The 26,953-nt window shown below is 38.0% G+C and overlaps 1 protein-coding gene across 1 annotated transcript in view; it reads left to right on the forward strand.

The window, feature by feature from the left end:
• LOC141488404 (uncharacterized) overlaps positions 1-26,487 on the forward strand; it is a 38,003-nt gene extending 11,516 nt beyond the window's left edge. The window contains exons 9-17 of the mRNA XM_074188437.1: positions 3,741-3,756; positions 19,456-19,522; positions 19,618-20,002; positions 20,251-20,529; positions 20,827-21,102; positions 21,230-21,334; positions 22,732-22,764; positions 22,938-22,982; positions 26,136-26,487. Of these exons, the coding sequence (XP_074044538.1) occupies positions 3,741-3,756; positions 19,456-19,522; positions 19,618-20,002; positions 20,251-20,529; positions 20,827-21,102; positions 21,230-21,334; positions 22,732-22,764; positions 22,938-22,982; positions 26,136-26,188 (1,259 nt within the window). The 3' untranslated portion in view covers positions 26,189-26,487. The remainder of the gene's footprint in view (positions 1-3,740; positions 3,757-19,455; positions 19,523-19,617; positions 20,003-20,250; positions 20,530-20,826; positions 21,103-21,229; positions 21,335-22,731; positions 22,765-22,937; positions 22,983-26,135) is intronic.
• The last annotated feature ends 466 nt before the right edge of the window (positions 26,488-26,953 follow it).

Raw genomic sequence — 26,953 nt, forward strand, 5'->3', positions numbered from 1 at the left:
GAATATCTCATTCCAGGCCCTTTAATCCCTTAATGTTGATGCAGCCAGGTCCTGTGTACTCCTTACTGTGGCTCCTTGGTATTTAAAGTGTTTCTTTCTGGCTGCTTGTAGGATTTTCTCTTTTATCTGATCCTTCTGGAATTTGGCCACAACATTCTTTGGTGTTTTCATTTTGGAATCTCTTTCTGGAGGTGATTTATGTAGTCTTTCAATAACTACTTTGCCCTCTGGTTCTATGATATCAGGGCAATATTTCCATCACTAGATCCTGTAATATTAAACCCAGCCTTTTTTTCTCTTCAATGTTTACAGAAGTCCAGTAATTCTCAGGTTCCCCTCCTCAGTCTGTTCTTGAGGTCAGTGATTTTGATGATGAGGCATTTTACATTTTCTCTATTTTTTCTATTTTTTGGTTTTGTTTAACAGGCTCTTGCTGTCTCATGAAGTCATTAGTTTCCTCAGATTCAATTCTTTTTTTTTTAGAAAGGAGTTTTCTTCATTTACCTTTTGCAACTCCTTTTCCAATTGGTCAATTCTATTTTTCCATTTGACCAATTGAGATTTTGAGAGAATTATTTTCTTTTTTGCATTTGCCCAATTGAGGATCTGAGAGAATTATTCTAATTTTGTATTTGTCCAATTGTATTTTCCAATGTTTTGTTTTCTTGTTGCAAGGTGTTAATTGACTCTCCCAAATTTTCCAATTGATGTTTAAACTCCAGTCTTATTTCTTCAAGGAAGTCTTTCTGTGCTGGAGACCAGATCATGTTCTCCTCAGAGGTTCCAGGTCTCTCTGAGTTAGGGTCTTTTTCTTCCAAGAATTTTTCTATGGATCCACCTTTCCACTGACCTTTCTTCATTTTGCTAAGGTTTTGAGTTGTGGAGGGGCTGGTTCACAGAGGTTTGGTGTTGGCATCCCTAGAGGCTTTACTCCCTGAGTGCAATATCTCCAACTGGCCAGTAGTGGGTGTTAGAGGATTTAGTCACTGAGTGCAATTTCTCTGGCTTGCCAGTAGGGGATGCCGATTGCTTTCTCTGGAGTATCTGTGACCTTGATTGAGACCTTCTCCCTTGGCCTGGAGGGAGTGATTGAAGCTAGTTTTGTTTTCAATCAATGGTGGGCTGTACCCCAGGGTGAGGTCATACCTCTCCCTATTATCAGCTGGGCTGGTCCTTCTGCTCACACACCTGTGCCTAAGGCAGAAGTAGCCAGCTATTGTTTGTTCTGGGAAGAGGCCTCAGCTGCAATGGAGGCATGAACTCAGACCAGAGGAGCCCAGGGATGGTATCTGTAGCTATCCTGCCTGGGAACTCTCCCCCCAGCCCTGTGGGCAAGCTCCAGAGGGTCCGAGAGCCAGACCTGCTTGATCAGCGGGGCTAGAGCCTGGTCCACCATGGGGGCTTGGGTCAACTAGGGAGCAGAGGCATTGGTGTTGGTGCTGACCCGGGCCCTGCTGCTAATCAGGCCGATCCATTGCTGACCCTCCCTCTACACCCAGACTCTGACAGGACTGGGGAAAACACATCCTGAGGTAGATGTTCTTTCTCCTGGCTTTTCTTTCTGGGTTTTGTGGCTCAGATTTCTCTTAAGAGGTTTGTTTCATATCATAGATGGGGAAAGATCAGGAAACTTTAGAACTTCTGCCTGTCTTCTCTCCACCATCTTGACTGGAAGTCCCCTAAGCTGGTTTTTTAACATGTTATTTTCTTTGGCATTTTTTGGATCTCCTTGACTGTTTGAAGCTTGCTAACTTCATTTTTACCTCTCTCATTTCTTTTCCCAATTTTTGTTCTATCTCCCTTACTTGATTTTCAAAATCTTTTTTTGAGCTCTGTCATATCCTGAGCCCAACTTCTATATTTCTTGGAGTCTTTGGAGGCAGAATCTTGTACTTCTTCATCTTCAGATTGAGTATTTTGGTCCTCCATGGGACCAAAGTAATTGTCTATGGTCAGGTTCTTTTTTTTCTGTTTACTCATTTCCCCAGCCTGTGCCTAGTTTGGGGGTGCTTCCTGAGCTTTTGAGTATTATTGGAACATCCCCACAAGGACCTCAGTGTGTGAGACTCTGCTCTCCTAGTCTGTGAATGACCACAAGGTCACCCTTCTGCCATGGGTCTGTGAGGGGTGGGGTCCCTGCTCTATGGGGGGCCCAGACTTCGACCAGTGTCTGAATGTGTTCAAAGCCCCAGAGTTCAGTTCCAGGGACAAAAGACAGACCTTGGCAGTCTCCCTCCACTCCTTTACCTTGGGTGTGCTGAGTGCTCAGGAAGCAGTTACCTAATGGCTCCACAGGTCTGTTTCCATTCACTGGATCTGGGCTGCACTGAATGCCGAGTCTGCACTGAAGGCCTGGGTTTTGCACTCACTCTGCCAGAGGTCTCACTGATGATCTTCCAAGTTGTTCTTAAGCTCCCTGGGGTGCAGGTCAGGAAATTGCTTCTGCTGTTGGGAGCTGGCACTCCCAGGCACCCTGGGGCTGTTCCTGGGAGGCTAAAGTTCCTTCATTCTGGCATAGCTGTCCCTCCAACCCTGTGGAACACAGTTTTTCCACTATTTTCCAGGTTACCTTGGGCTGGAGAATTACCTCACTGCATCTTTCTGTGGGTTCTGTCTTTCAAAAATTTAGTTAGAGTCATAATTTGAAATATTTTGGAGAGAGCACCTAAGAAAGGCTCTTCTGCTGCCATCTTGGCTCTGCCTCCCCCCGCCCCACTTGAAGATTTTTAATAATTGTCTTGTTGGCTGTGCTAAGCCTGTCCTTTCAGATGGGGTAAGAGTTGGGTTATGGAAGTAGGGAAGTAGCTTGTACATAGTAACTACTCAAATATTTGTTTTTTAGTTATTTCTCCCCATGCAGTTTGCTTTGTTAGTTTATCTGGTATGATAGACATTTTCCAGGAATTTAGAAAGATTTTAGCTCGCTATACACTTACTATTCAGTGAAGCCTGATAATTTCATAAATATTTCATGCTAAAGTGGAAAGAGTACTGAACCTGGAGTCAGGAAGACTAATCTTCATGAGTTCAAATTACTGAGACACTAATTATGAACCTAAGTAAGTCACTTAAAACTATTTGCCTCAGTTTCCTCATCAATTATATGAACTGTAGAAGGAAATGACAACCACTACAGCACCTTTGCCAAGAAAATCTCAAATAGGGGCATGAAGGACTAGGTATGGCTGTACAACAACAATAATAGATCCACAGGTAGAACTTCAAGGACTATATAGCCAGACCATTTTAATTCACTGAGGCAACCAGTTCACATAGTGGATTTGTCTTTGGGAGAAACTTGGGTAGAAATGCCCCTCAGACATTTATTACTCGTTTGATCTTAATGTAAATCACTCTGTGCCTCAGCTTCATCATCTCTAAAATGGGTTTAGTAAGAGCATTACTTCACAGAGTTGAAGTGAGGATCAAATGAGATAATATATGTTTTGTGTTTTGCAAACCTTAGAACGATTTATAAATTCTAGTAAGCTAGCATTTTACACATAAGGAAATTGAGACCAAGAAAAGTTAATTTAGCATAGGTAGTAAATGTCAAGTAGGTTTAAAATCCAGGTTCTCTGACTCCAGGGCTAATATTCTTTCCACTCTCAGTTTTTTGACCTGTAGTCCTATCATCAATACCAATTTTTTCATGTTCTTGTATGTGTGTATGTATGTATGTATGTATGTATATGTTCTGGCCCAGGAAACTTCATTGTTTCTTTATCCTTCATGCATAGACAATTGCAGAATTCTGTAAAAGGAAATGAAGATGACGATTAGGAGAAGGATGAAGATGATGATGATAATGACAATGATGGTCTCAACAACAACAATTACAACAGCAATGATTATGGTTTATGGTTAAAGGGTTAATTTTTGTAAAGTATTCTGTATAATGCTATCTTACTTCATCCTCTTAATAAACCTGTGAAGTAACTGTTGTTATTATCATCACCTCCATTTTACAGATAAGGATACTGAGGTACCAAAAGGTTAAGTAATGTGTTGAGGATCATATATCTAATATGTGACTGTCCAAGAGAAGTAAGAAGTAGAATTTGAACGCAGGTCTTACTGCCAACTCCAATACTCTATCTAGTGCCTCTTTTCCACATTTTGGGCTATTCTAGGACTGACAGTTCTTCTTTCTGTTTATTCCATAATATTCAACAAGGAGTCTGAATTGGAGTTGGCAATTGAAGAAATCCCTGGTGTGTGAGATCCACCTTGTTGGAGACAAAAAAAGTGCTTTCCCTCAGCATTTCTTTCCAAATAGAGATACATTTGTGCCCCGCCCAGAACCAACTTGTTATCTCTTAGAGCTGAATTTCCTTCCTTCCTTCCCTTTTTCTTCCTTCCTTCCTTTTTCTTTTCTTTCCTCCTTCCTCCATGCCCTCCCTCCCTCTCTCTGTTCCTTCCTTCTTTCCTATAGAATGGCAACTTCTTAAGAATAAGAATGCTCTTATGTTTTTTTTCTTTGTATTTATAATACTTAGAAGAATGTTTGACACTAATTAAGCAATTAATCTATTTTTATTTCATTCATTTGTCCATCATGCCAAAATGACTGGGATATCTTAGTTCATGGCTAACCTATCTGGCCCATGGCCAGGAAAAATAATTCTGGGATACTGGAATGAAGTTGGGAAAAGTTCAGACATGGTGGACCTCTTGTTCTCTTTTTCCCCAAATTTCTTATGTACTTGAATCTAGAGATTTAAACTTTTTCAAATCATCAAAATAGAGGGTGACTTCTCCTTACAAGTATCCCATACTCCCTTTTGCCCACAGTTTGAAGATGAGAATGATTAGCTCTTTAAATTTCCCCAATTGGAACATCTAAATTTTGGTTGCTAAACTCACCAAAACCCAGCAGGTGTGCACACACCCTAATTTTCATCTGATATTTCCTATTCCTGGTACTAAGTATTGTCAAGGACATCCCTAGAACTTTCCTAATCTACTACTCATTCACCCAAATATAATAAGTGGGGATGTTGAGCCTCCTCAAAGTAAACAGTTTATGCATTAGAATTGTAAAAAGTGGGGTTTGGGGGCAGAAGGTGAGAAGCAAAGGGTCTGGACTATTAAGAGTAAGTACTGGACCTCTTCTCTCCTCTTTCTACTGATTTCCTCTTAGTTTATAGATTAAAGGTTAAATATTTTGTTTTAAAATGATCTTACTATCTCTGATGAATAGTTAACTCACATTCTTTACTTCAAATCATTAAACCTACAGTACAGTTGTCCAATAATACATCTCCTCTTCCTCTTCCTGCTCCTTTTTCTCCCTTCATCTGTTCTATGTCAATTGGTTATTGCTACAAAAAGGGAAAGAAAATTTAATAATTTTCTAGAGTAATATTTAAAATTTTAGAACAATCAGTAGAACAATTGAAATAATTACACAGATAAAGTCAAACATTTTCTATGATGAGAGGATTCTAAAAAATTTCCTTAGTCACTAAGTGGTATCTTCTTGCCAAGCAGAAATGGCAGTTAAGAGTAACTTTGGGGGCAGCTAGGTGGCGCAGTGGATAGAACACAGACCCAGGAGTCAGGAGTACCTGATTTCAAATCTGGCCTCAGACACTTAATAATTACCTAGCTGTGTGGTCTTGGGCAAGCCACTTAATCCCATTGCCTTGCAAAAACCTTAAAAAAAAGAGTAACTTTGGTTTAAGCTGAAAATTAATTTGTATAATCATATAGAGAAAAATAGTGGATGTTTTTAATACCATTACCCTAATAACAGGTAGATTAAAAGAAAGAACAAGTTTATAGAACTATTTTTATCAGAATTTTATATATATATATATATATACATATATATATATATATATATATTTTATCAGAATTAAGGAGATTGAGGACAACAACTTGTACGTTATAACTATTCAGATGTCTTTTTTTTTCAGTCTGTTAGTCTGGATATGTGGAATAACTGACATTTTCCAAGAATTCCTAAATCTCCCTCTGCCTCTCCCTCCTCCTTAGCCCAAGTCTGACCTTCTGGAGTAGTGTGTTCCTTGAAGAGAGAAAATTATTGCTATTGTGGTTCTTGTACAATGTTCTTCTTAAAGAATTTATATAAATCCTGCTTCAAAATTGGCAAGATGCCTTACATTTCTTACCTCTTTTCACCCCTGGACTCTGTCTCCTCTATACACATTTTTACTGTGAGTTATTAAAATAGTACAGATCGATTGGGGAAGCTCAAAAAGAGGAACTTGGGGTTAGGACTCTGACAGGAAGCACAACCACCAAGCATGTTGTAATGTGCACAGACTAGTGGGTACTGTGCTCATTGGCCAGGCCCCCTCCCCCATACAAAAGAAATATTTCTGTAATTTGGATTAATCAAAATAAGTTCCTATTCTTAGCTTAATCCTCACAAACAAAATACAAGCAAGCTCTAATTATCTTGGTTTCAGGAAGTCAAGATATCTTTTTGATCCTTCCCAATTAAGTCCTCTATTCAAGGGAGACCAAATCTTTGATTCCAGAGATCCTAAGAACTTTGGATCCAAACATTTCCATATTATTTTATAACACAGCAAACCTAAGTGCTATATGTTCCCCATGCAAGACAGCTAATTTTCTTTCTTAAACTGACTTGATTCCTCTAACTCCTTTAGTTTCTTGGTCCATCAATTATAATTAACATCTATTATGTTCCAGGAATTGTGATAGATGCTTATAAACAAAGATAAAAATAAGTGTCCCTGCCCTCACAAATCTTTCATTCTTTTTCAATTGTATTTATTTTCATTTTTGTACAAATGATGTTTTTTATACATCACTAAAATATTCTTGTTTAAGAGTAAACATAATGCCCCCTCCCCCAAAAATATAGACCCTCATGAGCAATAAAGTAAGGGAAAGAGAAAAAAATTAAAATTAAAACTAAAAAGAAATAATAGGGGCAGCTAGGTGGTTTAGTGGACTGGCCCCAGAGTCAGGAGCATCTGGGTTCAAATCCAGCCCTTAGACACCCAATAATTACATGGGAAAGTCACACAACTCCATTTGCCCTTCAACCCCAACAATAATAATAATAATGACAATAATAATAATAATGATAATAATAATAATAATAATAATAATAATAATAATAATAAATGTGCTTCAGTCTGTGTTCCAACACCACCAGTTCTGTCGTGCGTGGATCATATTCTTTATGATAAGTCCATCACAAAAGCTACTTCCATATTTTTATACCATTGCCATTGCTGATCACAGCTCCCTCCATTTGTAGTTCCCCAGTACCATACACTATATTTTCTCTCTCCTTTAACTCTGTCCCTTTTCTTAAATGTGCTGAAGGGTAGCTGAGTGGCACAGAAGACTGATCACCGGCCCATACCACACCTAAGGCCCAACAACCACCTGGCCCTGTGGTCCCGGACAGATCATCCAATTCCAGACCCTTGCAAGAAGTAAAAAAGAAAGTGTGTTATATCTGACCACTCTCCCCCATGGTCCACCCTCTCCTCCATCACTCACATCCCCCCCTTTCCCCCATCCCCCTTCTCTCCTTCTTACTCTAGATGTCTATACCCCATTGAGTACATATGCTGTTTCCTCTCTTAGTTACCTCTGATGAGAGTGAAAGTAGAGATCTTTCATTCTATCAGGGAAGAAAATATGAACTTATATTTAAGAACATACAAACCAAAGATTAAGATAGTTATTGCCATAGAGATGAAGCAGATTAAATTTATGGAATTGCTGAAGTCATTGAAAGAAATTAGAGAAGGGTTATTGGGCAAAGCTTTGTTGGATGTCCAAACCCAGAGAGAATTCATGTTGATTCTGTTGAGAAATATCCTTAATTTCTCATAACTCCTGCCCTCTTCATCCCAAACTGTAAAAGAAGTTTAGTGATACATCCTTGTAATCTCTCTCATACTCTGTTTACATCTCAGAGGCTGGACTGGTAGAAGATTAAAACTGGTTTCTAAACTATGTCTTACTCTGGGGGTAAGAATAGGGGCATGTGAGAGTTTCTTGTTTCTTTTATTTATCGCTTTCTATAGTTTCTTTATCACTAACTTTTTGTATTGAATTCTGAATACTTGCACAAAATACTTCTTTCTGTAATGAAAGAATAAAATAGTTGCAACACCATCCATCTTTTAAATAAATAATTTTTTTTCTGCCTGTTTCCTTTTTCCTGCTTACTTTTGTTTCTTAATAATATGTTATTTTAAAGAATTTAAGTCACTTATGCAGAAGTAGATATTTTGTCACCTCACATTAGGGGAAGTGTTTACTTCCTTGAGGAATAATTTTCCAAAGTGTGGTTAGAGAAATTTCCAGAAGCACACTATTAGACACAAGAATATGGAACTAGAAGAATATGAAGCTGGGTTTTATTCCCATTTTGTTCTTGCCAAGGCTTGACCAGCTCTGGCTACATCCTTGATTCATAACAATCTCTACTGGATCTGGGTCAAAGTGGGACAAATCTATACAGTTGGGCAGGTAGGAGGGGAAATCCCAGACCACTATGGGTGCAGTAGTATTTGAGATTTTAACACTTTGAACAGCACCCATGCTGCAATTCATGTTCCTGACCAGCTAGGATTTTCCTTTTATGTTAATTATTTTTATCCCTGATTCATCATCAATATGTTGAAAGTATATCTTTAAACTACCCAATATACTTTCATAATAAGCAAGAATTTTCAAATGAAAATCTGCTAATATAGTATACCTTAATGTTATTATTTTTTATGAAAATATACTTCATTAAGTATTTAACAATTTTGAAAAATTAATTTCTGGCATATTCTTTTAAAAGCTCAATTCACAATCTAACAGTATCTAGATTAAAAGTGAAATTATTTTGTCTAACAGCATTTCTATTACAATGTCTCTCAAATATTACAATGTAAAAGAAATCAGAAATACAATTATAAATAACAAACAATATTGTATATTTAAAATTTGAACTAAGACTACCAGTCAGATGGCATAAATTTGGTTAATTATTTCATATAATAATATATCCCAGGGGGCAGCTAGGTGGCATAGTGGATAAAGCACTGGAGTCAGGAGTACCTGGGTTCAAATCAGGTCTCAGACACTTAATAATTACCTAGCTGTGTGGCCTTGGGCAAGCCACTTAACCCCATTTACCTTGCAAAAACCTAAAAAAAAATAATATATCCCAAATTATCTATATAAAATCATTAATCTTATTAACTTTGGTAATTTAAACCCACTTGCATGCTTAGAATAATTAAATTCAACTAGAGAAATAATGCCACACGCTGTGTTATGCACTTTACAATCTCTATATCATTTTCATCCTCACAACAACCTTGAGAAATATGTATTATTATTGTTTTTCTCTTTACAGATCAGGAAACTGGGACAGATATAGTGACTTCCTTAATAGCTAATAAACTTTTGCAACTGGAACAAAATTCAAGTTTCCTTGTATTTTTCCAATACTTTTATTTGGGACCTTGATCTGAGATGAGAGGAGTTAACAGGATATGAAGGTCACTGAACCAGGGTTGGGGGATCATAAGAGATCTTTGGTTTAAACAATCTTTTCTCTTTTCATGGTCAAGGAAGCATTAACCAGAGCTTGCTATAAAGTGTAAATGGTTTGCCAATTTTTCCTTCCCTTTAGAATTATTTCTAAACTAGTTGTCTTCCTACATTGCCCTAAAAAATGAACCTATTTTTATTTTCAGGAGAAAAAAATTTAATTGTCATCTACTTTTAACTTTTATGAAATTTAATCCTTATTTTTTCTTAAAACAAATTCTACAAGAAGTACCTCAAAACTCACTAAGATATTTCAGAAGAGAGCGAGCTCCTAGAATTACATAAAGTCTTAAAAATTATGTATCTTCAAACTCTTTAAAGAGTAATCTCCAAACTTCCAAATCTACCAAATAATCTATAAACTTTGATTTACTAAATTTATTTTTGTAATTCCAATGTGACCAAAGTTGAAATGACAGGGAAAAGGTGTTTTTTGAAAGGCATTCTTTTTTTTTCTCTTAGTTCTATTTACTGCTTCAAGTATGAGAGTTCATTAAACTTCCCTAGTGTTCTAAACTCTTTGGCCATAATCCTTATAAGTTTGTCTGGTTGATTGCATTTAAATCTTTCAGGGTTACAGAATCTACAAACACAAAGACGATATAAGACAAAGATTTTCCTTCATTTTTACAAAGATACAAGCATGTACAAAATAGTAAGATAGACCCATAAATAGAATATTTTTAAAAGAAACTTCTTTTAGGTGAAGATGGGCAGAAATCGTCACTTAAAACTGCCCAGGAAAATCAAAAGTTCATCTGGCCACAATAAGATTTTTTAATGACTAGTCTTAATTTCTCTAATTTACAATAATGTTGAGTGAAATTAGAACCATTACAAGGGCATATAATTCAACCTAGAGGAATAAGTCAGACAACTGATCCCAGTTTCCTTCTTGATTTTAAAAGAGAACTGATATATTTGGTCTGAGGCCTCCAGGGATTCTCTCTTCACTTCCTCATCCTCAGAGTAAGGAGAGTGAATCTTTTCCAGGGAGGAGTGGATAAATCACTTCTAGAAGAGGTGCCTTGGCCCTGGACACATGCAAATCCCTGATATACTATTTTAATTAAGCACTATAATTCTGATTATCATTCTGGAGGGTACAAATCTTCTCTTCTGCTCTTTCCTCACTTTTCTGGAGAGATATTTGGAATTATGCCCAAAAACCAATAAAACTGATCATATCCTTTGACACAACAATACCAATATTAGGCCTATAACAAGAAAAAAATATTCATAGTAGCTCTTTTTGTAGTGGCAAAGATTTGGAAATTGAAGGGATGCTCTTCAATTAGGGAATGGTTGAATAGGTTATGGTGTATGAATGTTATGGAATACTATTGTTCTATAAGAAACCATGAATGATTGCACTCTAGAGAAGCATGAAAAGAATTATAGGAATTGATGCTGAGGAGAACCAAGAGAACATTGTACCCATTAACAATAACATTGTGAGTTGATAAACTGTGCAGCTCCTCTCAGCAGTTCAGAAAACCAGGACAATCCTGGGAGAACTGTTATGGACAACACTATTCACATACAGATAAAGAAAGACAAAATAAAATAAAACAAAATCTATAGAATCTGAATGAACACTATGTTCACTTCTTAAAAATTTTTCTTATGTTTTTCCTTACTATTTCATGGTTTCCTTTCTTCTCCATTTGTCCCAATTCCTCACATATAAAATGACTGATATGTAAATATGTTAAATACAAATGTACATGTACAAAGTTCACTAGGCTGTTCACCACTGAGGGGAGGTTGGTGGGAAGGGTGGATGGAAGAAAAATGTGTAACTTATAAAAATGCATGTGGATGAATGGTAAAAAACCTTTTTAACATGTAATTGGAAAAATAAAATGAAATATCAATTAAAAAAATAAATCTAAGTTATAAAAGGTTTTTTGTTTGGTGGTTCAAGCATCCCACTTGGGATATTGAATTTTCTTTCTGGGTTCCTTAAAAAATAAAAAAGGTAATTTATTTTATCCCGCTGAAAAGGATATCATATTGACAAATGGGTCATCTTGGTTTTATTTCTGTTAATTAATTAAATATCTCAGTTTTGAGACCCATGACATAGAGACAGGAGGCCATCCATTGTTCTCTTTCGGGATGGGGTGGTACTTCAGTGTCTCTGGAAGTTCAGTTACCTAAAGGAATTTTGCCAACATCTTATTTTATTCAGGAATTTGCCCTTATTATTCCAGGTAATAGATTCCCTGAATTAAAAACTGGGATTTAAAAAAAATTCAGTTTACTAACTAAACTGTAATTTGTTAGGACTTGTTAATCCAAATATGCAAATTTAAATTTTTTTATTTTTATTTAAGGCAATGGGGTTTGAATGACCTGTCCAAGGTCACACAGTTGGGCAATTATTAAGTGTCTGAGGCTAGATTTGAACTCAGGTCTTCCTGACTCCGGGGCCAGTGCTCTATCTACTGTACCATGTCGCTGCCCCGTAATCTGTAAATTTTTACCCATGGGGTTTTCACAAGATCTCTAACAATGGTGCACCTGCCCTGTGGTGTCCATGCCAGGGTCACTATCCTATGGAGCCCATATCCAGACCCCCTTCTATGATTAAACCTCTGAGAGTTTTTAACCTCAGTCATTGACCAGTATTATTCTTGCCAGTCTTTCAGTAGCTCTGGTACTCCTGGGATATACAAATCTTTTTCTTCCTAATAAATGAATTCACCTGAAAGAGGCAGGAGTTCAAGATTCAAGCTAGCAGTCCCCAGACCCTCAAGGGGGAGATAGCAGACTGAACATTGAAGTGACTGGACCACTTCCTCACCTCCATCCCACATTGGTGACACCACAAATGTCCATCAGGTGACACCTGGTGACACACCTCAAAATATAGAGGAGGTCAAGCTTGTTTGAAAACAAAAAAGTTATTTTGGGAGGAAAATTAGACACTAGTGCTGAGGTTTTTCATACAAGGTACAATGCTCAGGAGAGGTAAGGGAGATTCATGCTTGAACACCACAAAGAAAAGGTTCAAGGAGAGATCGTGGAAAAGAATGGACATAGAAGCAGGTTGTTTTCCTGGGACAGCTGACCTAAAACTAACTTGGACCAGATTGTTAGTGGTGGTAGGCACAACTCAACAAGGTTGGCTAGTGAACACTAGCAAAGTTGTCTGGGAGTGAGCTAATCTTTAGCACTCTGCAGGTTCCTCAAACAATTTTTTTAAGCAAATAGACTTGCTCTTTGTCCAGTGCATCTGCCTGGTCCTTAGCTTAATTTATATAAAATAGATATATTTATCTCAGAACCTTGGACCTGCAAATAGGAAAGCAGATTGGAGCAAAGCAGTTAGCCCAGAGAGCAAAAGTCAGGGACATGGTGTATTTAGGGGCTATAATCAGATAAATAAATTTTGGAGTCCATAAACATGGAAGTAGATTATTTGTCAGTGATGACAAGATCAAGAGCATGGTTGAGGTAGAGTGGATCATGGGAATTGAGTGAGTCAAAGAAACTAAGAACTTAGCTCTTGGAGGGGCAGTAGGCAAAGAAGAGGGCTAGAGTTGGTACAAAGGAAGTGATTAGTAGATAACAGAAAGGTGATGGATCTATATAATTCTGAATTCTTTGATTTTCTGAAACTCTAACTTAATCTCACTTTTCTTTAGATAATAATTTCAATATTTCAGAAACTTATATTCACAGTATTGCTTCATACCCTTAGGTTCACCTTCTTTTACTTGCCATGGCTTCCTTCCATTGTTTTTTTTTTTTTTTTTTTTTAAGTTTTCTTTTTCAAGACAGTGGGGTTAAGTGGCTTGCCCAAGGCCACACAGGTAATTACTAAATGTCTGAGGTCGGATTTGAACTCAGGTACTCTTGACTCCAGGACCGGTGCTCTATCCACTGCGCCACCTAGCTGCCCCCTTCCTTCCATTGTTTAAAAACATCTAAGCTGGTTTGCAAATTCCCTGGTCATTTATATTTTCCAATAACTAAACAACTTAGATTTAAAAAACAAAGAAATATACATATGGAAGGACAGATAAAAAAGAATAAAGAGAAGAATAAGACATAGTCTAATAAAAAAGGTTTTGGAGTGCTCAAAATGAGTGGAATCTACTTAGGAAAACAAAGAAAAACAAAGATTTTTTAAAAAAATCTATAGTAATAGAAAAAAAGGAAAAAGAAAAACCCAAACCAAAAGGGGAAAAAAAGGTCTCTTGCATAGATCTCCAAGGAAATAATTAATGAACATTCAGAAAAAGAAGTGGTAATTCCAAAAAAGCCACCCAGGCAGCACTACAAATTAGTCTTGCCAGTCTAACTATACTTCCTTTTTTTAAAAAAAGAAATAAGATTACTCAACTGGAACATGAGGGGAGTGAGGTAAAAGTAGTTTACCTTAATTTTACCAAAGCATCTCCTACTATTGTAGCAGGGCACGAAAAGAGTTTCCTTGACTGCTTCTGGGTGATCAAATATACTGGATCAATGTTTCAACACTTTGGGAATGATGAAATCCCTCTCTGCCATATGTAACACCACACTGAAGGACTCAGACTCTTTGGGAAGGATGCAGTAATCCCCTTGTTAGCCATTAAATAGGAAACGATGCTAAGTAATTGATTCTTAAGAAGGAAGTGCCCCACCCTTATTTATTTCCTTTATTTTCAGCTAAGTCTGCCCATTTGATGCAAAGTAGGTACTCAATTTTCAAATGAGTTGCATTGGATAATTATTGAGATTCCTTTGAACTCTCAAATTCTGTGCTTCAGTGAGTATATCTATGGACTGGTTGGAGGGAAGTTGATTTCCTTTTTCTTCATCCAAGCAGGAAGAGTAGGTAGCTTCTCCTAAGTTATCCCTAGAACAAGTATTCATATGATTTATCTGAGCCAGGTCTTTGTGGGTATTGATTGTCATGTTTTCTATTTAGTTTTTCTTTCCTGGGTAAACTCAGATATGCTGAGGTGCACCCACCTAGTCTTGTAGGCAACTTTAAGGGCTTGTGACTAAGGGCAAGAGCTCTCCTGAGCTCTCCCAATACCTTTAAATAGTGGTTCTAACCAAATTCTAGAGGGCCATAATAAATGGCAGGCATAAAGACCAAATGAAGCAATTTTCCAGCCCAAGACAATTTGGAAGATCAGGTGGGAAAGGTTGACTACCCTGGGGTGAAAGGGGAGTGCAGAGTGGTGGGGCCATGCCAGAGCTAACTGGTTCTAGCAACCCAGGAACAGATTTCTGGATGACTGGGTCAGTCACAGAAGTGGCAGTTTCCAGACCTCTCAGCCCAGAGATTGCCCAGGACAACTTGGAAGGTCAGCAGGAAAAGTCTGTCCATTAAGGTGAAAGTGACTCCACAGTGCAGTGCTGCTTCCAGAGCTCTCAGTCCTTGGATGGCAAGGGGATCAGAAGGAGGTTATATGGGTCTCTTTGCTAATACTGAGGGAGGTCTCTGTTGCTTTTGCCCATACTCAGATCTGGGTTGAAGCCTGGAGCTCCTATCCCAGTAAGAGATGCAGAAGAATAACAGAACTTATTGTCACAGTGGAGCAGGGATCCTCTTACAGTTCCAGAATAGAAAAGAGTGCTTGTGGTCACTCACATAACCTCTCATAAGACCTTGGAAGAACTGAAAACTTGCAAGTCCCTAGAAGTAACTCTGAAAACATCTGCAAAACCCCTAAAAAGTTGGGATAGTATATCGTAAGTCTTACTGTGGACATAAAGAAGATCAAAATAAACACACAGAAGATAAAAAAAAGTCGAAACTTCTACATCCAAAGTCTTCAAGAAATATGAATTTATATCAGGCCATGAAAGATGTCAAAAAGAATTTTGAAAATCAAGTAAAACAGGTAGAGGAAAAATTGGGAAGAGAAATAATGGTAATACAAGAAAATCATGAAAACAAAGCTAGCAGCTTAGTGAAGAAGATACAAAGAAATACTGAGGAAAATAATATCTTAAAAACCATACTGGGCCACATGGGGAAAGGGTCCAAAAAGCCAAAGAGGAAAAGAATGCCTTAAAAAAACAGAATTGGCCAAATAGAAGAGGAGATACAAAAGTTCAGTGAAGAAAATAATTCTGGGTCAAAGTGAAGCTGGTGATTTTGTGAGAAATCAAGAAATAATAAAACCAAACCCAAAGAATGGAAAATTAGAAGAAAATGTGAAATATCATATTGGAATAATAACTGTGATGGAAAACAGATCCAGGAGTTTAGATGCAATCTTTAAGAAATTATCAAGGAAAACTGCCCCAATATTCTAGAAGCAGAGGACAAAATATAAATTGAAAGAAGCTAATGAACATTCTTGAAATAGATCCCCAAATGAAAGCTACCAGATATATTTTAACTAAATTTCAGAACTCCCACATCAAGGAGAAAATATTGCAAACAGTCAAAAGGAAATTATTCAAATATGGAGCCACAGTTAGGGTAACACAATATTTAGCAGATTTTACATTAAGGAATTGTAGGTCTTAGAATATGATATTCCAGAAGGCAAAAGAACTTGGATTACAACCAAGAATCAACTACACTTTCAAACTTTCCTGATGAAATGACCACAAGTAAACAGGAAATTTGATCTTCAAATATGAGAGACTTAAGTGAAGCACAAAAGGTAAACAGGAAAGGCAAATAGTAAATGATTTAATGATGTTGAACTAATATTCTTTTTTTAGGTTTTTGCAAGGCAAATGGGGTTAAGTGGCTTGCCCAAGGCCACATAGCTAGGTAATTATTAAGTGTCTGAGACTGGATTTGAACCCAGGTACTCCTGACTCCAGGGCAGGTGCTTTATCCACTATGCCACCTAGCCGCCCCTGAACTAATATTCTTGCATGAGAAGATGATTCTGATAACTCATATGAACGTTCTCATTTATTAGGGCAGTCAGAAGGAGAATATATAGACAAGGCACAGGTGGGAGCTAAACTTAAAAGGATAATATATTTAAAAGATGGAGTTAGTGGGCAAGAAAGGAATGTACTGGGAGAAAGGGAAAAGGGGAGGTAGAATGGGGGAATATTTCTTATAAAACAGGCATTGATATTGACTCAGAGAGGAAATAACACTCAATTGGGTATAGAAATCTATCTTGTTCTACAGGAAAGTAGGGGAAAGGGATGAGAGAAAGGGTAGGGAAGTGATAGAAAGAAGGGAAAATTATGGGAGAGTGTAGTCAGATGCAAAACACTTTTGTGGGAGGAAAGAGTTAAAGGAGAGAGAGATAAATGAGGACAAGGGGAATAGGATGGAGAGAAATAAGTTAGCAATAGTTACTGTAGGAAAAAATATTAAAATAAGTTACTCTGACAAAGGCCTTATTTCTTTAAACTAGAAAACTGATTCAATTATATAAAAATAAGAGCTTTCCCCCAATTGATAAATGATCAAACAATATGAAGTTTTCCAATGAGGTTATCAAAGTTATCTATTTAAATATTTAAAAAATGTCTGAATGAACCATTGATAGGAGAAATGTATGTTGAAACAGTTCTGAGGTACTACCTTATAACTACTGGATTTGCTAATAGGACAGAAAGAGAAGGTGACAAACGTCAGAGAGGATAATGAGATGATGCATTTTTAGAGGAGTACTGAAGTGATTCGATAGTTCTGTAGAGCAATTTGGAACCATGCCCGAAAGGCTACCCTACTACCTTTTGACCTCACAATGCCACTACCAGGTCTATATTCCAGAAGAGATGGAAAAAACAGGAAGGAAAAGGACCTATATTGTCAAGGAATTGGAAATTGAACTGGGGAATGACTGAAAAAATTGGGGTATGTGATTAAGATGACATTTTCTTACTTATTTATATACTCATTTGGATACCTCAGATCAAGTTATAGGAGACATACTCATCAAATTTACAGATGACACAAAAACGGAGGGGAATAGTCAGCATATCTGATGAGAGAGTCAGGATCCAAGAAGTTTATGACTTGCTAAAAGCAAAGGTTTGAGGTAAGGAACTGAATTTTTTTATGTTTATTTTGATATCTATTTCAAAATATTTGTCCTAGGTTAGGTTTTGAGGAGTATCTTCATAAAATGTTATTTGAGAAGAAATTAATTTTATTTTTATTTTGTTTGGTATATATATACCAACAATCAAAAAAAGATCAAGAATCCTTGGTCTAGAGCATTTAGGTTGAATCTAATAAGAAATCAATAACAATAAACTCAAAGTGTTATGCTTGGTTAAAAAAAATCAATTTTCTTAGTGCAGGGTCTATAGACATGGTTGGAAAGCAGTTTGTATAAAAAGATCAGGAATTTTTATTGGTTGGGCTACAAATTCAATATGTGACAGTAGATTGTTCATTCATCATTCATTTTTGAAGTAGTGTTTTGGCAGCCAAAGAGCTAATGTAACCTTGGACTACATTAAGACAGACATAATAAAGGGGTGACCACCTCTCCATACGGTGCCTAATTCAGACCAAGTGGAAGAAAGGTATTCACCATACCACAGATGAAGGAAATTGACAAACTGGCATACCTACAGGTGAAAGGCATTGAGCCCATGTCACTTTAGGATTAATGGAAACAACTCTAGACTTTTAGCCTGGAGAAGACTCAAAGTTTATGTGATAGCTATGTTCCAAGTTTATGAAGGACTATTATGTATACAAGTGGAAGAGAATTTGGAGTAATTTGACCTCAGAAGGCAGTATCAAGAGTGAAAAGTGGAAGTTGTAAATAGGCAAATTTAGACTTTATATCAGCTAAAATTTACCAATGATCAGAGGTATCCAACAGCCCAACACTTGGTGATTCTCCTTATTTGGAGAGCAGAGATCGGATGAACATCTGTCAAATTTGATGCAATGTAACATTCTTTGAGGTATGAATTAGACTAGATGCCTGCCGAGATCTTTTTCTAGATTCCAAAAACTGGGATTCTCTTTTTGTTCTTCCCATCTACAGGTGACATTTTTGTATTCTCAATTGCCACTGGGTGGCAGGGTTTCTCTACAGCCAGTGAGGGAATTAGGCATCTATATAAAAGGCTAGTGTAAATTGGTTTCAGCACTTTGTGATTGTCTACCATGGAGCATTATGTACTCATTTTCTTTTTTTTGGTGGCCTTGGCCCCACCTAAGACCTGGGCAGGTGAGTAGAGAATAATGTTAATCAATTGTCTGGAGAATGAACTGTATAGTGATCAGGAGCAAATTATTGTGTGGGAAGTTCTGCCAAGACTTCTTTATATCCTACCTCAAAAACATGGGGCTCTGGAGAAAAAAGTCGTTATCCTCAAATGGGAGTTTGACTGGGGAAAGGTGCTGATAGTGGTGGTAGTAAGAGTCGGCGAAGAAAAACCCACATCTTGAATGTGTCTTGAATTCTCCTACTGTGTTAGGAATGATTGTAGAAAGTTTTGATGTGGTTTTGCTGAGTTTGAGGGAAAAGGGTGAGAAAGAGTGTTAGAATCGAGAAAGGGAGCAAAAATCGTGGGGAAGGTATGGTTAAACACTGAATGGGAGAAGGAGAGGAGAGAAGAATGCTTCCTTACTAGAAAGGAGGGTCAAAAATGGAAAGTTTTTGTCAGTGTCTGTGTGTGTTTGTCTCTCTCTCTCTCTCTCTCTCTCTCTCTCTCTCTCTCTCTGTGTGTGTGTGTGTGTGTGTGTGTGTGTGTGTGTGTGTGTGTGTGTTGATGGGTTTTGGGGCTCACCCGAGAGAAGGAAGTTTGAGTGTTCTAAGGCCAAATATAATATTTGGAGGAGAGACATCTAGAGAGAGAAGGGTCTCAGTGGTCTGAGAATAAAAGGAGGGAGTTGGGAACCCTACAAGGTGATTTTGAAGAAAGTTCTTGATAATCTTAAAACTTTTTATAAATATGAATGTTTTTTATTGTCACTGGATCTTACTGGAGTCGAGAAAGGACGCCGTGGGAAGCCGGTTTTGGGCGTTGTGCAGGGAATGGCGGAATACCTGGACCCGTACTGGAGGCTGCCTGTCTGTGAGAGTGGCAGAGAGGCTGGCTCCGGACTTTTTTTTTTGGTTGATTTGCTCCGCTACACCCCGGACTGTGTAGCAGAAGCTGCTGAAGCCGGGTGGGGCCGGGCTTGCGGGTGCGCAGTCACCATCCGGCCAGAGCCCCATTCTGAGCCTGGGGCGGATTTTTCAAACATCCCCGATTCTTTCAGGCTGCCACTCTATGAAGTATTTCGACAGCGTTGTGATCGGGTCCAGACTGGGGTTGGAGGAACGATGGTTCACGACCGTGGGATACGTGGACGATCAGCAGTTTGTGCGCTTCCACAGCGACAGCCGGAGTCAGAACACCGCGCCCCGGGGGCCGTGGATAGAGCTGGAGACGCCGGACTACTGGGAGCGGGAGACGAGGCACCTAAAGGACTCACAGCATTGCCCAATGAGCCTGCAGAACCTGCACTTCAATTACAATCAGAGCAATGGCGGTGAGTGACTGGGAGGTCTCTGGATCATTCTTTCAGGCCAACTTGACCCGGTCCACAAGCCAAAGAGGGTTTGGGGAGGGAAAGATGAAGATTCCTTTACTGCTTTTTTCCAACCGAGGGGCGGGGCGCTCCGATAGGATCCAACAAACCCTGCTGGGCTGGTCCACAAAGCGGACATGGACCCCTCCATCCTAAGAGGTGGCTCTGTCCTTGTGGTGGGCCTGACTGCAGCTCTGGGCATGGGCCAGGGGTTCACACGTTGCAGCGCCTGTACGGCTGCAAAGTTTTCTCCAACGGGAGCTTCAGCACTTTTTTCCTACGTTACGGCTACAATGGAGAGGACAAACTCTACCTGGAACCGGAGACGCTCAGCTGGATAGCGTTGGACAGCGTGGCTCGAAACATCAAGATCCAGCTGGACGCTGATCGGAGTCTTGCGGAGAGATGGAAGGCCCTTCTGCAGGGGACGTGCGTGCAGTGGTTGCTGAGACATCTCGAGACAGGGAAGAAGACCCTGCTACGGACAGGTACAGCCCAGACTCCTGCGCTCTCTAACGGGCCTACCCTGCGTCTTCTTTCGTTGTCAGAAACTCCAGCCCACATCTACAGAAACCAAGGCCAGGTCTCAATTTGGCTCTTCTTGAGGCGGGACCTCTGGCTTTTCTCAGTCTCACCTAGTGCAGCAGCAGCAGGTCTCTGATTCAGCTCCCCTGAACGTCAGGACTTGTTCCTTGTGTGCCCAGGTCAAGGTTGAATGATCCCCCCCCCCCCGAGTTCTTAGGCCTTCCACAAAGAGTGAAATTCTTCTTACCCTTGCCTCTTAGACCCTCCGTCTGTACGAGTGACCCGTCACATGAACTCTGACGGGGAAGTGACCCTAAAGTGCAGAGCATGGGGTTTTTATCCTGCGGAAATCTCATTAATTTGGCTGCGAGATGGGCAAGATCAGATCCAGGACACAGAGAACATTGAGACCAGACCTGGGGGAGATGGGACCTTTCAGACATGGGCAGCTGTTGGGATGCCCTTTGGAAATGAGGAGAAATATACTTGCCGAGTGCAGCATGAAGGGCTGCTTGAGCCTCTCTCCTTGAAATGGGGTAAAGGCAGTGCAATGTGTCTGGGTGAGAGGGGAGGGAGAGGAGAGGGGCTGGAATTATTTGGGGGAGGTATCAAACTCCAGTCCAGAGAGGAGTCAGGGTATTTCCCTTCTCTTTTTTATTTTAGAGTCACATTCAGCATCCAATGGGCCAATTGTGGGAATCATCGCTGTTTTCCTCCTCCTCACTACAGTTATTACAGGAGTTGTGATCTGGAAGAAATGTGCTTTAGGTAGGGAAAACTGAAAAGGACTTAAGAAGGAACAGGCAAGAGAAAAATTCTGACTTTGTTCATCCTAGTCTGTTCTTTTGCAAATGCTCTAGTCTATATATAAGACATTGAGAATAACAGTGTTTCTGGGATTTTAGATGGACAAATCAGAAAATGAACATTTAAAAAAATGGATCATATCTTTTAGTGGTAGTGTAACTGCTTCAGTTCAGACCAGAAATATTTGTAGCAATTTAGGCCAGCAATTAGGAGTTTACTTAAGTATAATTGAAAACTCCTTGTAGTAGTCTTCAAATAGAGATGGACCCACTCCTAATACCTCTAATTTCCAATAGACATTTCAAACTTCACATTAGAACTCATTATGTTTCTCTCCAAGCCATACTTGCTTTCAAATGTCCCCATTGAGGACATCCAGACCTATTTTTTTCTAAACCTCAGTTTTTTTCTTTGACTTTTCACTATTAAACCATATATCCAATAATGTGTTTAAAAGAACACTTTTGTCATTTTTACCTTCATAGTTCTCTTATGTATCTTTTTCTCTTCATTCAAAAGGCCCTTAATATCTCTTGCTTGGACATCGCAATAGCCTTTAATAGCCTTTAATAGTCATTCTTGCCTCAGATCTCATCCCATTCCAATCCATCTTCTACATAGTTGCCAATGTGATTTTCCTAAAGGTTATATATCTGACCATATTTACCAACTTCCTTCTCTATAAACTCCAACAGTTTCCTTTTTCAGGATCCAATATAAAGTCATCTACTTGGCATTTAAAGCTCTTAGAGACCTGACTCTTTACTACCTTTCTAGTCTTCTTACATTTTTCTTCCCTCCAAGCACTTGGGATCCAGTGTTTTACTTTCTATTTGTCAGGTGTAATACTACATTTTCTTTTTTAGTGCCTTTTCACTGGTTATCTTTCATTCCTGGAAAGCTCTCCATCCTCTTCCCACCTTCCTGACATTTCTGGCTTCCTTCAAGACACAGTTAAAGTGACACTTTATGCAGAAGGCCTCTCTCAGTCCCTTCCCCCTCCCCCACCCATGCATCTTGCATATACCTATTTGTTTACCTGTTATCTCCAGTCATTTGTTGAGGGTAGTTACCATTTTCCATATTTCTTCTAAAATAATAAGTACTAGATAAATATTGCTGATTGATTTTTGCTGTGTGTGTGTGTGTGTGTGTGTGTGTGTGTGTGTGTTATGGGATGGGGGTGTGGGTAGATTATAATTCTACAACTTGTCTTGGGTACAATGGCTACAAAGGAAGACAAATGAACTTTGAAGCCTCATTATGTATGTATGTATGTGTCCAATATATATATACATATACACATATGTGTATGAGAATATAACTATATCTATATATAATTTTTTCCCCTCTTCCAGGTGGAAAAGGGGGAAATTATTCTCTGACTTCAGGTAAGTGAAGGATTATCATCAGGGTATAGGGGAAGAGCTGGTCAAAATTAACCCTTGGAGCATGAAAAATGAGAGCAAAGAGGAGAGGCTATTTCTCTTTTGTCTCATTCGTTACTACAATCTTGTTCTAAGAAAGAGGTCCCTGAATGGATTTTTTCAACTCATCTCTCTAGAGAATGATGGTACTCAAGAATCAGATGTCTCTCTTACAGCAAGAGGTGAGATTTATTGGTGGATCTTGGTATGGTTACAGATATAGTGTGAATGAATATGAAGGGGGTTGGATTGGGGGAGGGCTCTGATTTTCAGAGTAGAGATAAAAGTAGACTGGGGTAATGAGGGAATGAAGGCCAGAGATAACTTTTCAGTTATTGTACATTAATTTTTGTTTCCCATCTTCAACCTGAGGAAGCTACCCTGTGACAAATGGAGAAAGAAATGAATATACTTATGTCTCCTTTGAATCATTTCTCATGATCTCCCTTCTCCAAATTCTCTCCCCTGTCACTGTAACTGTACTTTTACTAGCTAAATCTCATGGGAAGCATCAGTGCCCTCATCTTCTTATCTGCCGTCTTCCTCCTTAACTTGCTTTCCTCCTTTCAGAAAACTAGAGGGGTGGCATAAATGTTTTAGAATACCCCCTTATTTTCATTTCATGTTGCACTGAACTCTAATCTTTTTCTTCTGTAGAATTAGTTTTCTTAGTATCAGATTTCAAATATTATTATAAAATGGTAACCATCAAAACAAAGTGATACTAACTAAGAAATAGATGAGTGGTATATATTAGGTTCATAATACATCATACTAAATTACTAATGTAGTGTTTGGCAAGCCCCAAATCCAAGCAGTGGGGATGATAATTTATCATTTGAGAAAAATTACTATGAAAATTGTAAAGCAGTTGGACAGAAATTAAGCATAGATGAACATTCACAATGTATATCAAAATATGATCAAAATGGAGAAATTATTTAGATATAAAGGGTAGTAGCATAAATAAATTAAGGGTGTATAGAAAAATCTACCTGTTAAATCTATGGATAAGAAAAGTTCTTATGACCAAAGAGAAATAGAGAGGATTATGGAAAATAAAATGAATAATTGCTTTACTTAAAATTAAAAGATTTTTGTACAAACAAAAAATGTAACCAAAATTAAAAGGAAAGCAGGAACCTAAGAAAAATTTTTCAGTGAGTTTTTCTGATAAAGTATTAATTTCTAAACTATATAGAGAACCAAGTTGAATTTGTAAAAATAAGAGCCATTCCTCAATTGATATTGATATAAATAGGATATGAACAGGCAATTTTCAGATGAAGAAATTAAAACTATAGTTAATTTGAAAAAATTCTCCAAATCATTATTGATTTAAAAAATGCAAATTAAAACACTAATTAACTTGGCTAAAGGGAAATGACAAATGTTGGAGAGGATATGGGAAAACTGGGACACTAATGCACTTTTGGTGGAGTTGTGAAGAGATGCAACTTTTCTGGAGAACAATTTGGAACTTTCTTTTCAAAAGGTAATAAAATTGTGCATACTCTGCTCCAATAATAACATTATTAGGTCTGTATTCCAAAGAAATTATGAAAAAAGGTGAAAAGACGCACATATACAAAAATATAGCAACTTTTTTTGTAGAGGAAAAGAATTAGAAATCAAGGGCATATGTATCAATTGGGGGAAAAGGATGAACAAATTATGGTATATGAATATGATGAGTACTATTGCTCTGTAAGAAATCATGAAGTGTGAACTCATCCAACCTTTCTGGAGAGAAATTTGGAACTATGCCCAAAGGGCAACAAAAGTATGCATACCCTTTGATCCAGCAATATCGCTACTGGGTCTATACCATGAAGAGATGATAGAAAAGGATAAAAACATCACTTGTACAAAAATATTCATAGCAGCCCTGTTTGTGGTGGTAAAGAATTGGAAATCAAGTAAATGTCCTTCAATTGGGAATGGCTTAGCAAACTGTGGTATATGTATGTCATGGAACACTCTTGATCTATTAGAAATTAGGAGGGATGGGAATTCAGGGAAACCTGGAGGGATTTGCATGAACTGGTGCTGAGTGAGATGAGCAGAACCAGAAAAACACTGCACACCCTAACGGCAATATGGGGGTGATGATCAACCTTGATGGACTTGCTCATTCCATCAGTGCAACAATCAGGACAATTTGGGGCTGTCTGCAATGGAGAATGCCATCTGTATCCAGAGAAAGAACTGTGGAGTTTGAACAAAGATCAAGGGCTATTAAGTTTAATTTAGAAAAAACTGATATCTTATTATCTGATCTTGCTATCTCTTATACTTTATGTTTCTTCCTTAAGGGTATGATTTCTCTCTCATCACATTCAATTTGAATCAATGTGTGCCATGGGAAAAATGTGAAGACTGGCAAATTGCCTTCTGTGGGGAGTGGGGGGAGGGAAGTAAGATTAGGGGGAAAATTGTAAAACTCAAAAATAAAAAATAAAAGAAATCATGAGGTGAAAACTGGAAGTTAGTTTGGCAGAAACTCAGATTAGACAATACCTCATACCTTATAACAAGATAAGATCAAAATGGATATGGGATTTAGACATAAAAGACAATATTATAAGCAAACTAGCAGATCAACGAATAGTTTACCTATCAGATCTATGGAAAGGGAAGCAGTTTATGACCAAGGAAGGGATGGAGAACATCATTAAAAACAAACTAGATAATTTTGATTACATTAAATTAAGAAGTTTTTGCACAGTCAAAACTGCTGTAACCAAGATCAAAATAAATGTAGTAAATTGGGAAACAATTTTTACAACTAGCATTTCTGAAAAAGACCTCATTTCTAAAATATATAGAGAACTGAGTCAAATTTATAAAATAAAAAAACCATTCCCCAACTGACATATGGTCAAAGGATATGCAGAGGCAATTTACAAAACTATCCATAGTCATATGAAAAATTGCTCTAAATTATTAATTATTAGAGAAATGCAAATTAAAGCATCTCTGAGTTACCACCTCACACCTCTCAGACCAGCCAATATGATCGGAAAGGACAATGATCAGTTGTTGGAAGGGATGGGGGAAATCTGGGACACTAATGCATTGTTGGTAGAACTGTGAACTCATCCAACATATCTGGAGAACAATTTGGAATTACCACCATAGGGCAATAAAAACGTGCAGCTCTTTGATCCAGCAATACTGGATCTATACCCTGAAGAGATCATGAAAGGGTAAAAGCATCACTTGTACAAAAATATTCATAGCAACTCTTATTTGTGGTAACAAAGAATTAGAAATTGAGTGAATGTCCATCAGCAACTAGTTCCATTAGAACCATTGTTCTATTGTTCCATTAGAAACCAGGAGGAATGGGAATTCAGAGAAGATTGGAGACATTTGCATGAACTGATGCTGAGTGAGATGAGCAGAACCAGAAGAACATTGTACTCCCTAACAGCAACATGGGGGTGATGGTCAACCTTAATGGATTTGCTCATTTCATAAAAGTGCAACAATCAGGGACAATTTTGGGGTATCTGTGATGGGGATACATGGTATTCAGAGAAAGAATTGTGGAGTTTGAACAAAGACCAAAAATAAATTACCTTTAATTTAAAAAAAATTATCTTATTATATAACCTTGCTATCTCTTATAGTTTTTTTTCTTAAGGACATGATTTCTCTCTTAACAAATTCAATTTAGATCAATGTATAGCATGGAAACAATGTAAAGACTAACAGACTGCCTTCTGTGGGGGGTGGGGGGACAGAAGTAAGATTTGGGGAAAAATCATAAAATTCAAAAATAATTAAATAAATTCATTTAAAAAAAAAAGAAATCATGAGGTGGACTTCAGAAAAGCCTGGAAAGATTTACACGAACTAGGAAATCACTGTACATATTAACAGCAATACTGGGAGTTTATTAAGTATGATGTACTTAACTCCTCTCAGTAGTTCAGTGATCAAGCACAATTCTCTTTTTTTATTTATTTAAGACAATGAGGTGAACCCCAAGGTCACACAGCTAGATAATTATTATGTGTCTGAGGTCTGATCTGAACTCAGGTCCTCCTGACTCCGGGGACTGGTGCTCTATCCACTGCACTATCTAACTGCCTCAATCAAGCACAACTCTAAAAGCCTTGTGGTGGAAAATGCCATTCACATCTAG

The sequence above is a fragment of the Macrotis lagotis genome, chromosome 5 (assembly GCF_037893015.1).
Source record: "Macrotis lagotis isolate mMagLag1 chromosome 5, bilby.v1.9.chrom.fasta, whole genome shotgun sequence".
In the NCBI taxonomy this organism is placed as follows: Eukaryota; Metazoa; Chordata; class Mammalia; order Peramelemorphia; family Peramelidae; genus Macrotis; species Macrotis lagotis.